Source organism: Clytia hemisphaerica, unplaced genomic scaffold, assembly GCF_902728285.1.
Source record: "Clytia hemisphaerica strain Z4C2 unplaced genomic scaffold, Clytia hemisphaerica genome assembly, whole genome shotgun sequence".
Taxonomy (NCBI): domain Eukaryota; kingdom Metazoa; phylum Cnidaria; class Hydrozoa; order Leptothecata; family Clytiidae; genus Clytia; species Clytia hemisphaerica.
This window is the reverse complement of record NW_027103598.1, coordinates 92,249-112,015: the sequence shown is the minus strand read 5'-3', so window position 1 is coordinate 112,015 and position 19,767 is coordinate 92,249. Positions and strand designations below refer to the sequence as shown.

At 34.4% G+C, this 19,767-nt stretch overlaps 2 protein-coding genes across 2 annotated transcripts in view; both read left to right on the top strand.

Annotated features, from left to right (window-relative positions):
* Positions 1–639, top strand: part of LOC136801962 (uncharacterized) — a 5,224-nt gene extending 4,585 nt beyond the window's left edge. The window contains exon 3 of the mRNA XM_067058660.1: positions 634–639. Within this exon, the coding sequence (XP_066914761.1) occupies positions 634–639 (6 nt within the window). The remainder of the gene's footprint in view (positions 1–633) is intronic.
* Positions 1–8,014, top strand: part of LOC136801874 (dTDP-glucose 4,6-dehydratase-like) — a 28,258-nt gene extending 20,244 nt beyond the window's left edge. Inside the window, exons 12-13 of the mRNA XM_067058537.1 lie at positions 6,670–6,771; positions 7,387–8,014. Of these exons, the coding sequence (XP_066914638.1) occupies positions 6,670–6,771; positions 7,387–7,440 (156 nt within the window). The 3' untranslated portion in view covers positions 7,441–8,014. The remainder of the gene's footprint in view (positions 1–6,669; positions 6,772–7,386) is intronic.
* Positions 8,015–19,767: the final 11,753 nt, after the last annotated feature.

Here is a 19,767-nt window from a genome sequence, read left to right as displayed (position 1 = left end):
GGTCATCATCATCCAACAAAGATACGGTCGAATCTGCACGGCAAAATCAGAAACCACGTCGTACCATGTGGTATACATTATTGAATGACTTTTTTGAAAGATTCTACTAAAATCAAAGTTTTCAAAAGCAATTGTATCGAAATGTGAAGAAAGGAACGAAAAAATTAAGTAAAAGAAACTAGCAGGGAAACAGAACTATTCATGTCCTTTGGACCTTATGCTTATATTATTGATCGACTAATTAAATATGCCATCAGCCAAAGGTGGAAAGGACTTTTGAAACTAACAGCATCTTATCCGCCCAAAAAACTCAAAAGTTTTGGCCACCTTGCTGTTGTATATTTAAGTAGCCTCCAATATTAAGAGCATGAGCTTCAAATTGTATGAATATTGCCTGATCCCTGCTAGTGGCTTTGTCTTTTGATGGTACCTCAGTGAGTTTAGAATGTCAAAACAAAGTTTCTTTGTTTGTTTCTTTGCATATTGATACGATTGCTTTATATATTGTATATTATTTTTCTTGTCATATCACTCACTATTATTATTTTCTTTGAATAAATTTATAAAAATCTAAAATCATTCTCAATAAACTTGTTTTTCCAACCTATTTTCGGTTTCTCTTCGTATTTTTAGGGGTAATTAGTCCAGCACCGATCTATTCTATCGTTTTAACGCTTGTTCCTGAAGACCAATGAACAATCTGCTAGCCTGTACTAATCATGTGAGTTCTCGACGACCAACGAAACATGGATCTACTGCTAGCCTGTACCAATTCATATGATGAAGGGGGATTAGGTTCTAGTCAAATAAGTTCAGCTGTGTGAGGCCATTGAATTGACACACACAGATTAGTGATATTTCAACATCATTTGACCATAGATTTATAAAGCCCCAAGGGCTAGATGTCGTGCTTAAGCTCTTCTAAGCAAAAAAGTAAATATCGCAAAAATTATTGCTGCTTTTGTTTTCGAAAACCCACGAAGGTTCTGATTGGTCAAGCGCTGAAATTATATCGTAATGTCACGTGACTTAGGTAGGATTTCCCACCTAATCTCGGCACACTTTTCAGCAAAAGCACGATATCTAGTCCTTTCGGCTTTATAAATCTATGCATTTGATCAGTGATAAATTTGAACCCGATTGCAGTAACCAAAAAAAGTTTTTGACTAAAATTGCCATTGTCTAAAATCCTTTTACACCGACTTTATATACTTTAATCTACCCCTTAAAACGGGCAAAAAGACAAAGCAGAGAAACAATTTTAATCCGTCCGTCATCGTTTTTGATCTAAGAATTTCAAAAAGGAAGAATTAATACAAAACACAGTGAAAAGGTAAACGGAGGTGAAAAGATATAGTACTTACTTTTTGTCAGCCAAAAGAACTGAAAGCACATCTTCCATTTTTGATTCGATCGATCTATGTATGGCCGTTCTACAAAAGATAAGACCGAGTTTATGTATATGTGTTTTTCTGCAACGGACACGGTAAGGTTCTAATTGACTAGATTCTGACCAACTGAGGACGACGGTAAATTAGCACTTTTACCGTTCTCGGTTTTGCGTCTCAGAACTGCAGGTAATTCCAAATCGCTTCAGTTAATCTACCGTCCTCAATTAACTGCAAATACATGAAATCGCTGAGTATAGTATACAAGCGCGGTAGTAAGTTAGTAGTGATTTCACTGGCGATTATGGACATGGATCAAATGTTTTGCAGAGTTGACTGAGAAGGGAAATTTTGACATACAAAGTGAAGTGTTTAGCTTCACTTTACCAATGAAATTTATCCCAGCCTTTGTAAATGAGGCTATTGATAATGAGCTAAATTTCAGATACTTACAGAACGATCAAACCTAGAATTCGTGACTGAAACTCTTACTCTTCCTAAATAAACAACCAAACTTATGACGCAAATACCAGCATGTCCAAAACCACATATTTCACAATTTGTGGCTAAACACCAATCACTCGAAGTCAACACCAAAAGACAAGCTTCGAAAACACATCTCTAAGTGCACGCCAGTTAGAGCATATACGTCAGAACTGAACAAACATCCTAACCTAAAAGCACATGACATTAATAATGAATAACGTCAAATTCTACATCAATCGACAAATTCAGAAGACTTCAATCAACCACGATAAACCATTACATTATTGATAAACTCGGATCCCGACTTACTACAAGGAAGCGTAAGACGTTCCATATAAAAGCTAAGCGCTAGGACAATGGACGTGAATTGTTGAGTCGGTGCAAGAGTAAAGCTTTTAACATTACTGAAGTAGTTGAACTAAAATTTAAAGAAACATTGAACTGTTAATAACTGGGATTTATCAGAATTGATAATAATTAATATTGGACTCTGTACCTTAATTGAAATTAGACAATTCGCAGTGACTCTGGTTTGTTCGTAAGCGACAATTATTATTATCTTGAAAAATATAAAGAATATCTTATGATAACTCACGTGTACTGACTACTATTCTTAGAACCCCAGCTTTCCGAAGTCGCAGATTCAAATCCAGAATCGACGTAATAACACTATTAAGTAAAGCTATTAAAAGACATTTCGCCTAACGCCACAAATTCAAACGCAAAAAAAACTGACCAGTAAATTGTCCTGGGGCGTCATACATATTGCCGAAATAATATTGCTCATTTTGTTGCTTTTTGAAAAAGAGATAAAACAGTTCCAGTGGAGCATGATATAGTTTCTGTTGTAAATAAAAGCACACTTACTTTCCACTGACATCCACGCTGTTGATATTGACACCGTAATCAAGTAACAATCGACAAACGCCAGCCATATCTTCTCTACTGGCTATTTTGCCTGAACCTGCACGCACTGAAATTGGTCTGGGGATAAAATAAAAAAAATCATTAAGATTCATGGTCCATAAGATTACATTATAAGTAGTAAGTCTGCTCCTCTTTCGATAGCTATCTACCCGAAGGTAGGGGAGGGCGCCACTCTTTCTCCCTGGATCTCTCCACTTACCCTTGATCCTTCTCTTAATTACTGAGCATCAAGCAGAGGGGCGTCAAGTACCAATTTGAGAATCTTTGGTATGACCCTGCTGGGGGTTGAACCCACAACCTTGCGAACCGTAGCCGGATGCTCTACCACTGTACTACGGTCGCTTAACACTCCCTTTTAAAACCCTTCTCCTTCCTTCTTTGCTAACATATCCCTTCTTTTAAGGTATGTATTTGTTCTTTCCTAGGCTCTACGCCTCACTTTAGAAAAGGAATAGGTAATACTAATAACCCCTGTCTCAATAAGCCAGTGAAGTCTTAAAATCCACCGGGTGTAAAATTTCCTCAGGTTTGATTTGAGATCTCAAAAAGTGGGTGTACTTATGAAGGACTGATACAGGGGTGTACTAATGAAGAGTGGTGGTTACACAATACAAAAAGCGATCCCTAACTAAGGATAAGCAGGTTGAGTGTATATTAGGTAATAGGTTACCTATCCCAATTTCCCTTTTCTAAGTGGTAATACTAGGTAATACTAATACACCCCTGTCTCAATGAGCCAGTGTATATTAGGTCTTCAATGCTCTCTTCAGTCATCTAATCAAGTAAAAAAATCGAACCGTACTGAAAGGAAGCAGCTAAGTGTAATGTTGTTTCGTTCTTGTCGCTAGTGATTGCCTTCACGTCTGCTCCTTGTTTGATCAAGAAGTTGGCAGCATAGCTATCTCCATCCTCTATCGACCTGTGAAGTTTGAAATAAATAAAATTAGTAAATTTGCTACCGCAGTTTAGGGCGACCCTTTTCTTAAGGCTGTAAATTTTTGGTTTAAACCTTAGCCGACTCATACTGAAGATTGAAAAATACTGTAAAAGATTCTTAATTACATCATCATTATGATCAACTTGGAAGCATTGTTTATTATCTTCATTACGAGGCTTTTTTATGTCCTTAGGGAAATTTGTATGTGATAAAAACGGTATTTTGGAAATAGGAAACTATGATTTATGAAGCTCTATGATTAAGCGTTTTGATATGGATTTATGATAGAAAGAGATTTTTTGAGCCGAAGGCTTTTTCAGTGTCAATTCACTTAAAGTCTGTCTCGAAATAATTTGCAGCTGGAGAAAAAAATGGCTGTAACTTTTGATAGAATTCGAATCAAGTTGCGGTTTTGTGCTCGTTAAAAAGATATTCGTGAGTGGAATATTATCAAGTAAAAAAATCGAGAAAAAAAAGGAAAATGAAAATGAAAAATGAAGAAGAAAAAAATCAACTTCTTGTAGAAATGTGGTATAATTATCATTTTCACAGGAGTGACTCTTCAATCTTAGATCATCATCACTGTGAAAAAAATTTTCAAAAATATTCATTTAATCAAAAGATATCAAACAAAGTTTATTGCTAGTTGATCGACAAAAGGCAGTTTTTGGACCTACCCCGGTGGGGTGAAGGTCCTATAAATTCACCTCTGTCCGTCCGTCCGTTCGTTACCAGCTTTTCTCGAGATTGAATCATAGGAATCATTTGATTTTTGGTACAAAGGTGCAAAACGGTGGTGGCCAAAATGTGACGGAGCCCGATTTTCTAAAAAAAAATTTTTTGGCCGAATTTGGGCCAAAAAACGGCTAAAAAACGGGTTTTTTGGACTTTGTGAAAAATTGGATCATTAAATTTTTTTGATTTTTTGCATGAAAGTAGGGTACCATCATAGGTAAAAGATGGCTAAAGCAGATTTTTGCAAAAAAATTTATTTGGCTTGAAAAACGCATGTTTATCTATAAGAATCACTATTAATAAGCATACATCAATGTTCTTAGTCAAATTACTCAATTTCTTTATGAGATAGATGTTTTTTTGCTCGTGAGGGCTTACATTTGAAGAATATGTGTGTTTAGACATGAAATTTTGGTTGCTTGGCGTGTTTTTATAGAAAAACTGGCCAAGTTCAATATTTTTTTATAAGCACATTATCAATTACTTAGGTATTAGCTTTTCTCGAGATTGGCTCTTTCATTCTTTAAGACTTTTTGCACAAAGATGCATAACTATAAACCCTCGAATGTGACGGAGCCCAATTTTCGAAAAAAAAAATGTTTTAGGGCAAATTTGGGCCAAAAAACGGCTAAAAAGTGGGTTTTTTGGACTTTGTGAAAAATTGGATCATTGATTTTTTCTGATTTTTTGCATGGAAGTGGGGTACCATCATAGGTAAAAGATGGCTCAGGGAGATTTTTGCAAAAAGATTTGTTGGCTCAAAAAACGCATGTTTATCTATAAGAATCACTATTAATAAGCCTACATTAATGTTCTTAGTCAAATTACTCAATTTTTTTATGAGATAGATGTTTTTTTTGCTCACGAGGGCTTACTTTTGAAGCATATGTTTGTTTAGACATGAAATTTTGGTTGCTTGGCGTGTTTTTATAGAAAAACTGGCCAAATTCGATATTTTTTTATAAGCACATTATCAATTACCTAGGTATTAGCTTTTCTCGAGATTGGCTCTTTCATTCTTTATGATTTTTTGCACAAAGATGCATAACTATAAACCCTCGAATGTGACTGAGCCCGATTTTCGAAAAAAAATGTTTATGGGCAAATTTGGGCCAAAAAACGGCTAAAAAAAGGGTTTTTTGGACTTTGTGAAATATTGGATCGTTGTTTTTTTCTGATTTTTTGCATGAAAGTAGGTAAAAGATGGGTCAAGCAGATTTTTGTAAAAAAACTTTTCAGTTCAAAAAACGCATCTTTATCTATAAGAATCACTATTAACAAGCATACATCAATGTTCTTAGCCAAATTACTCAATTTTTTGATGAGATAGATGCTTTTTTATGCTCACGAAGTCTTGACTTGAATATGAAAGAATATTTCAAGAGCATGAAATTTTGGTTTCTAAACGTTTTTTTTATAAGAAACAAACGACTAATTTTAATAAATCGTCACTATTTGTGTTCTGAATGATTGTTTAACGTTCATTCTCACGTAGATATCAATTATATATGTGTTAAATGCATAACCAGGTAGGTCCATAAAAGTATCACTTGTTTTTGTTTTTTTTGTCGTTTTTTACTACTTTATAGAGTCAACCAGCAATAAATTTTGTTTGATATCTTTTGATTGAATGAATATTTTTGAAAAATTTTTTGACAGTGATAATGATCTAAGATTGAAGAGTCACTCCTGTGAAAATGATAATTATACCACATTTCTACAAGAAGTTGATTTTTTTCTTCTTCATTTTTCATTTTCATTTTCCTTTTTTTTCTCAATTTTTTTACTTGATAATATTCCACTCACGAATATCTTTTTAACGAGCACAAAACCGCAACTTGATTCGAATTCTATCAAAAGTTACAGCCATTTTTTTCTCCAGCTGCAAATTATTTCGAGACAGACTTCAAGATCCTTTTACAAATAACTTTTTACCACCTTACCTCTCTGTTCAGCAAACAAAGAGAAGGTATAAGGGAAATAAATAGAGGTGTTCAGCAGTAGCGTGGTGGGTCGAAAAAAAGTCGGGCAAACTGGGGAGGCAATTTCCGAAAGAAAATTTCTTAAGAAAATGGTACAAAAGTATTCATTTTAAAGAAAATTTTAGTCTTAAAACTCAATAAGTAAAGAATAAATTAAACTTCAAATATTTTAGACGTTCTTGTAAAAAAAAAACATAATTACTTTTTGCTTTAGGAATTACTTTATAATAACCACACCCACATCAATGGCACCAAAATTACCAAATTAGGATTCGAATACACAAAACCAGAACTGAAGGTCGACGAACTAAGAGCGGTAAGTTGTAGAGAGTTTTTTCTAAGTTAATCCATTATGGAAGCAAATCTGTGAAGGCGATTCCTTAAGTAGCGAGCACTTCACTAAAAACCGGGATTTTTCATCTCGTTTCTTAGTGAGTTCCACTAGTTTGAATGAAATCAGGTCTAGCATGCCGAACGACTAATTTAGACACAGTATGGAGAATAAGCTAGAATTAACGGAATGGGCAAATCGTAGTCAATACAAACAGAAATTATCCCATAACAACTATCGTATTATCATATCACACCCTATTTTACCTATTTTTACCGGATCTTATGTTGGCCTTTTTAAACTCCGGTTAAGGAGTTTCTTAAAATCAGTGTTTTTCATTTGTAATTGTGCGTAAATCCCATTAATCGCAATAGTCGGGTTCGATTTCCCGATCTTTCCGGTTTGATTTCCCTATCTTTCTGGTTTGATTTCCCGATTTGGTTTACGCTTTTAAATTCTATGTTAGATATATTAAGAAAGGCTGACCACGATAAAGAGGTTAACATAATGGTTCGCTATTCAAAAATGACAATTACCGGAGTTTGCAGCCATCATTACGGCTGTTTTATTTTAATTCAATCAAATCTTGTTTTCTTTCAGGTGGTTGCCGATTATGTCAAGTTAGGTGTCTTCCCAAAAACGTTGATGAGCTGAGGTCCATTCATAATACAGTAATTAGGTGTAATTAATTATGGGTTTCTTTGGTATGATATTCTTGATAATTTTCTATAATATTTTGTTCTGGATTTAACTTATGTATTTTGTGATAGTATATTTTGTACTTCTTGCTTTGTATTTTATAGCCTGGATATCCAAGCTTTAATTTATCTCCCTTATTTTGATGTTTTTCCTTACAGTTTGGTCTACCTACCTAGGTACTTGTAAACCCAGGGTTGGCAAATTTTTAGCTGTGCGCGATAATTGATTTGACAAAGTATCCTTGGCACGTGCTGCCTATTAATATTGGAATGCAAATTGCTTTAGAAAGACCAGGCTGTAAGCCAGAAACATCATAAATAAAAAAGTCTGGACATCCAGGCTATGTTTTTTAATGTCGCGCATTCATACATTTTTTCGTCATATTTTTTGGTAATATTTAGTTCATACTTCTGATAATTGTCTAGGTAAACAAATTGAAATCTATTTTTTGATGATTCTTATTTTTTTGTGTACTGTATGTAAAATGAATTGTCTAATTTTTGGTAAATGAAATATTTTAGAATCGAAATTTACTTTTAGTTTCATTTTTTTCTCAGAAAAAGCCTTATAATTCCGACAAACTTCGATAAATTTAGGACATTTAAAACCCAAATTATTTCCCTGTTGTCAGTTGATATCTTTATTTAAAAAATGCTAAATAGAATAGATATTACCGCCCGATACCGTGAATCATGGAATTGTATGAATCATAGATAACATCATCACGAAAGTGAATTCCGAGAAAAAATACAGGATGAAAATTTTGAGTTTAAAGCCCCATAGGGGGGTAGGGTTGAAACTATTCGATGGAAAATGGAACCAATTATTTCTCATCCAAATTGCGTAACCCAAGTGGTTTTCACACAAACGCCAGAAATCCATCGCCAGATCTCGAAAAATTGATATACTTCGTGCCGTGAAAACAAAGAAAGCGCTAGATTCAATCCGTCATATGCAGGGTAAATTTTAAGGCTTCATTCTATCATGAACATTTGATTTCATCTTGGTTGATGTTGGTTGATTTCTATCTAGCCGTGAAAGAAATTCATACCAGAACGTCAAAATTGCAGCTCGTCCGAAGACAGACGAGATCAAACGCAGAAATGACGTCATCAAAGAAATTGAAGTGGTACGAACTTTTTCTAGCGGCAAAATTCCTCGACGGAACAACCTTCAAACAAAAATACCTGAATTCACATGCTCTGATCCTCATTATGCAGTCCCTGTCCTAACACCAAAAACTGATATCCAACCTTTTGAAGCAGGTCTGGACACTAATGACGAGGGGAAATTAAAAAGCCCGACAAGTGCCGACAGGCGAGAATGAACGCCAGAGATCGGTTGAACATCTAGATGGCTTGCTTAACGAGCTCGATGTAGTTAACAAGAAAACAAAAGAACAAAGAATGAGTGAATATTACAAAAGAGTTTTACAAACACCTGTTGCGAAGGAACAAAAGAACAATAATACGGGTGAAGAAGAAACATCCATAACTGTTGCTATATTCGCTGAGAAAGACGGTAAAATGTATTTTCCACCTGCAAAAGTTGAAAAGGTTGGAAGGATGGACGAGAAATGATTTTCTGGCAATGTTGGTGGAATCAAACAATCTGATTCTCATGGAGAAAGAGAATGCTTACAATAACGGAGATACGAATATCCAACGGTTTGTGTAAACCGCAGGTTACAGGTCACAGGTTACAGGTTACAGGTCAGTGATGACAGGTTGACTCTAATGAATGTCATTGCAGAGGAAAATGTTTGGAAAACACAAAGAGTTATCAAAAACATAATTCTCAAGCAATTTCATCCATATAAAACCATTTCAAACATCAAAATTTAACCATGTGCATTTATCGATCTTTCGCAGTTTGCGCCGTTTATAACGCATACCAGAAAATATTTGAAACCATATTATACGTATAACAGGTATATTACATATTGTAATGTTTGTAATGTTATATGATGGTTACATATAATAAAACACATCGCTCTAAAACTACCTTCTCAGAGAACTCACGAGCTTCTGATTGGTGTAATTTTATATCCAGCCATATTGTTATCATCACATTCGGTATGCTAAATATTTTTGGTATTTTTCTCTTGTAAGTCACGATATTTTTTGATTCTGTCAATATTTTTGTCAAAAATTGTCATTAAGTCATTAAAATAACAATTGAATGATTAATTAGTTTCATCCTTCTAAAACCACTCTCTTAGGGACCTCACAAGCTTCTGATTGGTGCCGTTTTATGACCTTTATATCCATTCACACTATCAACATCACATTCTGTATAATAAATATTTTTCGTGCTTTTGTCTTTGCTAGTTAGGCATCATATTTTATGATTTTGTCATTATTTTTGTAAGTAAGTGTCACTAGTTGTTATTCTATTCAATTGTCATTTTAAAATATCTAAATAACATATATTACTTTTTTGTAATTTAATGCGTTATGTATTGATGTTATGTTATGTATATGTTATGATCTTAATATCTTTTTTCCAGTCTGCACTTTGTTGACCTGTAACCTGTGACCTGTAACCTGCGGTTTACACAAACCGAATATCCAACTAAATTTATCAATCTGGCGAATCAAAAACTTAAGGCTAGATGGAAAGAAAGGTATATTCATTTTCCCTAAGAGAAATAATTTTGTAAATAAAAAAATGTTTTTATACAGTATTTTTGTTTGCTATTTCATTAGTTTCAAAGGTTTTGGCCATGGTGCTGTGAAATTAAGAGATTTTTATCTCCCAGAAAAACATAGTTTTAATTTCTAAAGTATAAAAAATATAGATCTTTGAAATAATTTGATGAGCTGCTCAGAATCAGTTGTTTTGGAATCTTCATTTTTATTTGACGTTCGATATGTATTTCATTATGGTTGACACTAGATGTTTGGAGGTTATTTCATTGAGTCCTGGGGGAGGGGGTACCAGGGTTGCAAGGTGACGGGGGGTGTCGCCCGACTTTCGACCCTCGGACCCTTACCGGTACTAAAAAGGAGAAAACAAAGGACAATTTTGTGAATTTTACGACCCTTATTGGGACAAATTTGACCACGCAATTTTGACCGAATTTCGATCTTTCCGGGGGTAAAAAGTTAAAATTTTCCTATTTCTCCGACACTTATAGTGGGACTGAAATTTGATTTCTGATTTTTCCGACCCTTAGCAGGACTTTGGAAATCCAAAAAAGGTACCCTTAAGGGTGGCACATACCGTGCCTTTCATTTGCCTAAGTACCCCACCCCCGGGCATTGAGTATCCAATTTCTTACATTTTGATTCGATAAAGATGAAACTTAAAGTACTATCATAATTCAACTTTTGTTTTTCTTGTACACTGTTTTCTGTAACATATAATCTAAATTCATAATTAGCTAGGCTTTTCTCGGAGGAAAAAGCCCCATGTGAATCAAGCCGTTCTTTTTTGTTTATAAACTAAATCGAATTTTGTTGCAAATTGGGAAAAAGTATAATCGAAAGAAGTAGAAAATCTAATTATATTTATATCTTCAATAATTTGATTTTTCCCAACATGTTTCGGACATCTTCAATAATTAATATTAATTTCATTTTAATTTGAAGACCTTCGCTGGGTCCTTTTTCTACTGAACATCGCCCACCAATGTGAATTCAAATTAAACTTCTTTTCAAAGACAAAAAGAGAAATAATTTCAATTTTGCGTGAACTTCTTCCAATGATTTTCAATGTGTTTTAGAAAAACCTCTTTGATTTTAATGATAATATGGAAAAAAATATTTGTTCTTCAATATTTGTCTGTAGGATCCTTTGAGTGCTCAGACCAGAGGGTTTATGTGGTGGGCTACAACGAATATGTAAGGTAAGAACAAACAGCTCAATATTATCATTAGTCTAGCAAGCTAGACGACTAATTCAGACATTGTAGAAATAAAGCCTAAAGTAATGGAGGGAAACTAAATCCCGTAACAATAATCGTATTATCATATAACGCCTATACTACTGTATTACCACGCATTATAAACGACTCCAGTTTATATTATCACGTCTCTAACAATCATTTTCCCAAAATATTCAAGCCAAATCATCCCAAAAATTTGGAACGTTTCACCCTTCAAATAAAGTACAATAGACTACATCTAGGGATATAGGTTTACTATGAAACTAATTTAAGTGAAAAAAACTTTCACGATTTTTAAAAATCTTAAGTAAATTCTAATCTCCAAGCAGATCCTCATTACTTTGCGAATGACACGTATTCGCTCTAAAGAATGCGGTTCTGTAAGAGGATCTGCTTAGGTTCACATCAAACGCACCAAAATCAAACTTTAATCACAAACACAGGCATTAGAACACAGCCGCTTTCGCTTTCGCTTTCGCTTTCAAACTAAACTGTTTTTGACACTTTTCACATCCTTTCCAATGCAGGAGAATCCCTATCTGTTACGAGGTTTAGCAAATTCATTCGCGTACGTCCAGTCATTTAGTGAGCTTTATTAATAATGTCCATAGTAAAAGGGCTGGTAGCTAACAAGCCAGATAACGTAGTCGGCTATCGAACTCTGCAAATAATTAAACCTTAGGCGTGAAAAAAGGAAACATCGCACGAAAAAAGTTTGAAATTAAATACACTATAGTGGGTTTAAATAAAGATTTCAGATAAATTCAAAACTGCTGAAGGATTAGGGTAGATACAGGTTATTGTTTAATTTGCACTGTAGTAAAGACTGTTCTTAATTTGTTCTTAGGTTTTGGTCAAATTTCAGCATTGTATTTTTATAAAATTGTTCTTATAAAAAAAGCGTATAAGGCAAGGCAAGGATGTCACTCTAAGTAGACGCCAAAACAAAATGGGCTTTACTTTTGAAACTATAACTGTAAATCACTCCCTTGACACATTTGTTAGCATTTGAAGACTGAATTTTGTCTCAGATCAGATGAGAAGTCAAAAAATACTGTAGGGCTAATAGCATTCCTTTTGAAAGCAAATTCAACTCTATGTGTTCGTCTTACTGCGGTGGCACTTTAATGACAGTTATGGCTAGTTGAATAAGAGTGGTATCGTTTGTTTACTCATCAATTTTAATTCACAAGCTTTTTCACATTGAATTGACACGGATGTGGAGCAAGATTGGTCAGAGTGAGGATAAAGTCAGAAAAATCAGTGGGGAAAATAGTAAATAATTTGAGGCGAGGATTGGTTTATTTGATTATTTATTGGGGACAAAAATTAGAGGAATTTTCTACCGGGGACGATATTTTTGCCAATCTTAGAAACGTTTGAAAACTTTCGGTATTTATACAAAAATTATCTTACACATGACAGACACCGGACATTTTGATCATAATTTACTGACACGGGACATTGGCAGGGTCGTATATTTATGGACCTGACCTCCGAAAACCGATTCTTAGAGAAAATAAATCTTAGTGAAAGAGTGACTATTGGGGAGAGGATTTCCAAAACATGTCTTTATATACCTTATCGGCCCTTTTTACGCCGGACCTAATTTAACGCCTTCCCTTACTACGCCTCAGCCTGATTTTGGGCTTACGCCAATTAAGGCAGTAAATAACAAATCTGCTAGAATGGCTATTTATGCTTCATGTTACATCAAGACATCATATTTCAGTAGTAAATTGTTGAAAATTCTATTGAAAATCACTGATTTTAACGAAGCTTTAGATATGGAGTAAAAGAATGGATATTTTTTTATCTTCGAATCATACCCAAAATCTTTTAAGCAGAGAAAAATGGTCAAAGATTAACGCCACTTTTAAGTAAAATTTGCAAAATTTTGGCCCTTTTTACACCGGCCCTTATTACGCCTAGAGCCTAAAAATAGCGCCTATAAGGGCTGGCGGAAAAAGGGCGAAGGCCGATAAGGTACTGAAGTTTATAATATTTCATATACTCTATATATTAAAGTTTCAGTCTGTCATTTCTACCTTCACTGGCTGAAAAGATTCTACCGGGTCTGTGAGAAGGGAGTGTCTTTATCCCCAAAAAAATCATATGGTTAACAAATGAGACAAGGGTGTAACTAGCTCTGAAGCCAATCAATAAAGGTTTGTTCAATAATCAGACTACTACTTTTTGAACGTAAATGAATGCAATGGTTATAATTAAAACTCTAATCCGTTGGTTAAACAATGATAAATCAGTGTTATGGATTTATATGAATGAACTGTTAATGATTCGTTTTTTCATCTCCGATTGTGCTTTTTACTAGCCCGGGGTCCACTTAAAGCTTTTTGATAGACTGGATGGCGCAATTAAGTGACCCGGTAGTATATGGTAATATGCTTTTGCTTAGGCGGACTGTAAAACAGTCCGCCAAATTTTAGTTGTTTTTGGAATATAAAAACAGTATGAAGCAATGTTTTTATTTGAGAATAAGGGAAATGCAAATCTGTTATTGATGTTTGTTTCTCATTTTTGATTATATCTTTCAATTCCGAGTAGTTTTTTTGTTATTTGGATTTTAAACATTCTTTTTCAAAATGGCGACCTCGTCAAATGCTCCTAGTCTACTTCACTGGGGGGGGGGGGTTTGTAGGGGTTCGAAATACCGTTTTCCCGTCAAAATTTTTGCTGAATCCTGGAATCCCGAAAATTGAAAAAATAATAACACCGTCACACCGGCTTGTACAGGGCAAAAATGTACCTAAATCCCGTCACCGTCTGATTTTAAAATACCGTTTTCCCGTCTCTTTTTTCGTCAAATCCCGTAATACCGTACTAAAAAAGGGCCAATCCCGTCACACCGTAAAAGTACAAACTCTCCCCCCCCCCTTCACTGAACTCAGCGTCATCAAAAATCGTCTAAAAGCAAAGTTCAGTTAGAAGAAGATTCTAGTCTAGTTTTTTACTTGAAATTTAGTGAAAAGGCTTTCTAAATGGTGACCTATCAAAGCGTCAGTGTGTTCCTCGTGAACAGTTATCAGAAAGTAAAGTTCAGTTAGAAGTAGATTCTAGTCTAGTTTTTTACTTGAAATTTAGTGAAAAGGCTTTCTAAATGGTGACCTATCAAAGCGTCAGTGTTCCTCATGAACAGAAAGTAAATTCAGTTAGAAGTAGATTCTATTCTAGTTTTTTACTTGAAATTTAGTGAAAAGGCTTTCTAAATGGTGACCTATCAAAGCGTCAGTGTTCCTCATGAACAGTTATCAGAAAGTAAAGTTCAGTTAGAAGAAGATTCTAGTCTAGTTTTTTACTTGAAATTTAGTGAAAAGGCTTTCTAAATGGTGACCTATCAAAGCGTCATCAAAAATCATCAGAAAGTAATGCTCAGTTAGAAGTAGATTCTAGTCTAGTTTTTTACTTGAAATTTAGTGAAAAGGCTTTCTAAATGGTGACCTATCAAAGCGTCAGCGTGTTCCTCCTGAACAGTTATCAGAAAGTAAAGTTCAGTTAGAAGTAGATTCTAGTCTAGTTTTTTACTTGAAAGTTAGTGAAAAGGCTTTCTAAATGGTGACCAATCAAAGCGTCAGTGTGTTCCTCCTGAACAGTTATCAGAAAGTAAAGTTCAGCCAGAAGTAGATTCTAGTCTAGTTTTTTACTTGAAAGTTAGTGAAAAGGCTTTCTAAATGGTGACCTATCAAAGCGTCAGTGTTCCTCATGAACAGTTATCAGAAAGTAAAGCTCAGTTAGAAGTAGATTCTAGTCTAGTTTTTTACTTGAAATTTAGTGAAAAGGCTTTCTAAATGGTGACCTATCAAAGCGCCAGTGTTCCTCGTGAACAGTTATCAGAAAGTAATGCTCAGTTAGAAGTAGATTCTAGTCTAGTTTTATTACTTGAAATTTAGTGAAAAGGCTTTCTAAAAATGGGACCTATCAAAGCGCCAGTGTTCCTCGTGAACAGTTATCAGAAAGTAAAGCTCAGTTAGAAGTAGATTCTAGTCTAGTTTTTTACTTGAAATTTAGTGAAAAGGCTTTCTAAATGGTGACCTATCAAAACGTCAGTGTTCTTCGTGAACAGTTATCAGAAAGTAAAGCTCAGTTAGAAGTAGATTCTAGTCTAGTTTTTTACTTGAAATTTAGTGAAAAGGCTTTCTAAATGGTGACCTATCAAAGCGCCAGTGTTCCTCGTGAACAGTTATCAGAAAGTAATGCTCAGTTAGAAGTAGATTCTAGTCTAGTTTTTTACTTGAAATTTAGTGAAAAGGCTTTCTAAATGGTGACCTATCAAAGCAAAACGTCAGTGTTTCTTCGTGAACAGTTATCAGAAAGTAAATGCTCAGTTAGAAGTAGATTCTAGTCTAGTTTTTTACTTGAAATTTAGTGAAAAGGCTTTCTAAATGGTGACCTATCAAAGCGCCAGTGTTCCTCGTGAACAGTTTATCAGAAAGTAATGCTCAGTTAGAAGTAGATTCTAGTCTAGTTTTTTACTTGAAATTTAGTGAAAAGGCTTTCTAAATGGTGACCTATCAAAGCGCCAGTGTTCCTCGTGAACAGTTATCAGAAAGTAATGCTCAGTTAGAAGTAGATTCTAGTCTAGTTTTTTACTTGAAATTTAGTGAAAAGGCTTTCTAAATGGTGACCTATCAAAGCGTCAGTGTTCCTCATGAACAGTTATCAGAAAGTAAAGTTCAGTTAGAAGAAGATTCTAGTCTAGTTTTTTACTTGAAATTTAGTGAAAAGGCTTTCTAAATGGTGACCTATCAAAGCGTCATCAAAAATCATCAGAAAGTAATGCTCAGTTAGAAGTAGATTCTAGTCTAGTTTTTTACTTGAAATTTAGTGAAAAGGCTTTCTAAATGGTGATCTATCAAAGCGCCAGTGTTCCTCGTGAACAGTTATCAGAAAGTAATGCTCAGTTAGAAGTAGATTCTAGTCTAGTTTTTTACTTGAAATTTAGTGAAAAGGCTTTCTAAATGGTGATCTATCAAAGCGTCAGTGTTCCTCATGAACAGTTATCAGAAAGTAAAGTTCAGTTAGAAGTAGATTCTAGTCTAGTTTTTTACTTGAAATTTAGTGAAAAGGCTTTCTAAATGGTGACCTATCAAAACGTCAGTGTTCCTCGTGAACAGTTATCAGAAAGTAAAGCTCAGTTAGAAGAAGATTCTAGTCTAGTTTTTTACTTGAAATTTAGTGAAAAGGCTTTCTAAATGGTGACCTATCAAAACGTCAGTGTTCTTCGTGAACAGTTATCAGAAAGTAAAGCTCAGTTAGAAGTAGATTCTAGTCTAGTTTTTTACTTGAAATTTAGTGAAAAGGCTTTCTAAATGGTGACCTATTAAAACGTCAGTGTTCCTCGTGAACAGTTATCAGAAAGTAAAGCTCAGTTAGAAGAAGATTCTAGTCTAGTTTTTTACTTGAAATTTAGTGAAAAGGCTTTCTAAATGGTGACCTATCAAAGCGCCAGTGTTCCTCGTGAACAGTTATCAGAAAGTAATGCTCAGTTAGAAGTAGATTCTAGTCTAGTTTTTTACTTGAAATTTAGTGAAAAGGCTTTCTAAATGGTGACCTATCAAACCCAGTGTTCCTCGTGAACAGTTATCAGAAGTAATGCCAGTTGAAGTAGATTCGAGTCTAGTTTTTTACTTGAAATTTAGTGAAAAGGCTTTCTAAATGGTGACCTATCAAAGCGTCAGTGTTCTCTGAACAGTTATCAGAAAGTAATGCTCATTAGAAAAGATTTAGTCTAGTTTTTTACTTGAATTTAGTGAAAAGGCTTTCTAAATGGTGACCTATCAAAGCGTCATCAAAAATCATCAGAAAGTAATGCTCAGTTAGAAGTAGATTCTAGTCTAGTTTTTTACTTGAAATTTAGTGAAAAGGCTTTCTAAATGGTGATCTATCAAAGCGCCGGGTTCCTCGTGAACAGTTATCAGAAAGTAATGTCAGTTAGAAGTAGATTCTAGTCTAGTTTTTTACTTGAAATTTAGTGAAAAGGCTTTCTAAATGGTGATCTATCAAAGCGTCAGTGTTCCTCGTGAACAGTTATCAGAAAGTAAAGTTCAGTTAGAAGTAGATTCTAGTCTAGTTTTTTACTTGAAATTTAGTTGAAAAAGGCTTTCTAATGGTGACCTTCAAAAACGTCAGTGTTCTCATGAACAGTTATCAAAGTAAAGTTCAGTTAGAAGTAGATTCTAGTCTAGTTTTTACTTGAAATTTAGTGAAAAGGCTTTCTAAATGGTGACCTATCAAAAGCGTCATGTTCCTCATGAACAGTTATCAGAAAGTAAAGCTCAGTTAGAAGAAGATTCTAGTCTAGTTTTTTACTTGAAATTTAGTGAAAAGGCTTTCTAAATGGTGACCTATCAAAACGTCAGTGTTCTTCGTGAACAGTTCAGAAAGTAAAGCTCAGTTAGAAGTAGATTCTCTAGTTTTTTTACTTTGAAATTTAGTGAAAAGGCTTTCTAAATGGTGACCTATTAAAACGTCAGTGTTCCGTGAACAGTTTATCAGAAAGTAAAGCTCAGTTTAGAAGAAGATTCTAGTCTAGTTTTTTTACTTGAAATTTAGTGAAAAGGCTTTCTAAATGGTGACCTAAAAAACGTCAGTGTTCTTCGTGAACAGTTATCAGAAAGTAAAGTTCAGTTAGAAGTAGATTCTAGTCTAGTTTTTTTACTTTAAAGTTAGTGAAAAGGCTTTCTAAATGGTGACCTATCAAAACGTCAGTGTTCTTCGTGAACAGTTATCAGAAAGTAAAGCTCAGTTAGAAAAAGATTCTAGTCTAGTTTTTTACTTGAAATTTAGCGAAAAGGCTTTCTAAATGGTGACCTATCAAAACGTCAGTGTTCTTCGTGAACAGTTATCAGAAAGTAAAGTTCAGTTAGAAGTAGATTCTAGTCTAGTTTTTTTACTTGAAAGTTAGTGAAAAGGCTTTCTAAATGGTGACCTATCAAAACGTCAGTGTTCTTCGTGAACAGTTATCAGAAAGTAAAGCTCAGTTAGAAGAAGATTCTAGTCTAGTTTTTTACTTGAAAGTTAGTGAAAAGGCGTTCTAAATGGTGACCTATCAAAACGTCAGTGTTCTTCGTGAACAGTTATCAGAAAGTAAAGCTCAGTTAGAAGAAGATTCTAGTCTAGTTTTTTACTTGAAATTTAGTGAAATGACTTTCTAAATGGTGACCTATCAAAACGTCAGTGTTCTTCGTGAACAGTTATCAGAAAGTAAAGCTCAGTTAGAAGTAGACTGTAGTTTTGGTGTATCCATGTATCTTTTCATTGGTTGACTGTTTTTCGATCAAACATGCAAACATTAAACTTTGCTCAATCTTTCCGGATAAATTTTCAGAAACTAGTATAGTTTAAGACACGATTATGTTACTGCCAAAATTTCAAAAATCGGCCATTCACCAAATCAAATCCCCGCGCCAAATTTAACGAATTTTTTTTAAGTTTCATGCTAGTTTACAAGAAAAAGAAAGCAACCAGGCTAACCTGATCCTTCTAAGCACGACACGACAACCGTCATTTAAATGGGTACATATTATCAAGGACAAAACACCAATAACTAGCGGCTCGTTTTACTTTTGCATGTAAACTTCTGACTTCTAAGTGGGGGCGTACGGTATTTCAAAGTTACGGAGATCGACCCTTTTTTCTTTGGAATTTCGGAAATCTTGCAGAATTCCTTCGGTATTTCGGAATTCTGAAATTGTTTCGGTGTCAAAAATCCATGAGTAAGTCACAACGAGGAAAAAAACCCAAAAAAATCGGCAAGTATTTTTTTACGGAATTTCGGAGATTTTAGAAAAATTATTCGGTGTTTCGGAAATCGCAAACCCCGTACGCCCCCTTCTATTGTTATAAATGTGAGCATCGTTTATTTGAGGGCATTCATCACTACCTGCAAAAGATAACAACTTTCCTGTCAGTTTGAATGATAAATTTTGAAGGTGCTGGCTTGAAATTTTCACAGAATTATCTTGATGTACTATTTCATTGATTTCTAGAAAGATTTCAATGAAATATTGTGAAGGCATTTCGAGGCACCTTATTAATTTTTGATTTCTTTCAGCCCAGCCATTTTGTGCTTGTCTAAATTTCTTATTGTTGATCTTTCTTGCACAATGATATTATAATGCAAGTGTATTATCAAGGGCATATCATTAATGTCTAAAACGCACTGCGAAGTAAGTATTAACGACAAACTAATAAAGTTTACCATTAAAGATGCTACACTACTTATTCTTGATCAACAAATAGTCATCAAATACGACAGAGATAGAACAGTAGAAATTCAGATGTTATCATTCCAGCCGCAGCTTTCTTATACCATAGAGGTATAAAGAAAGACAGGAGATGAATTTGTCGATGATTGGTCGTTAAAGTCTTTTGAT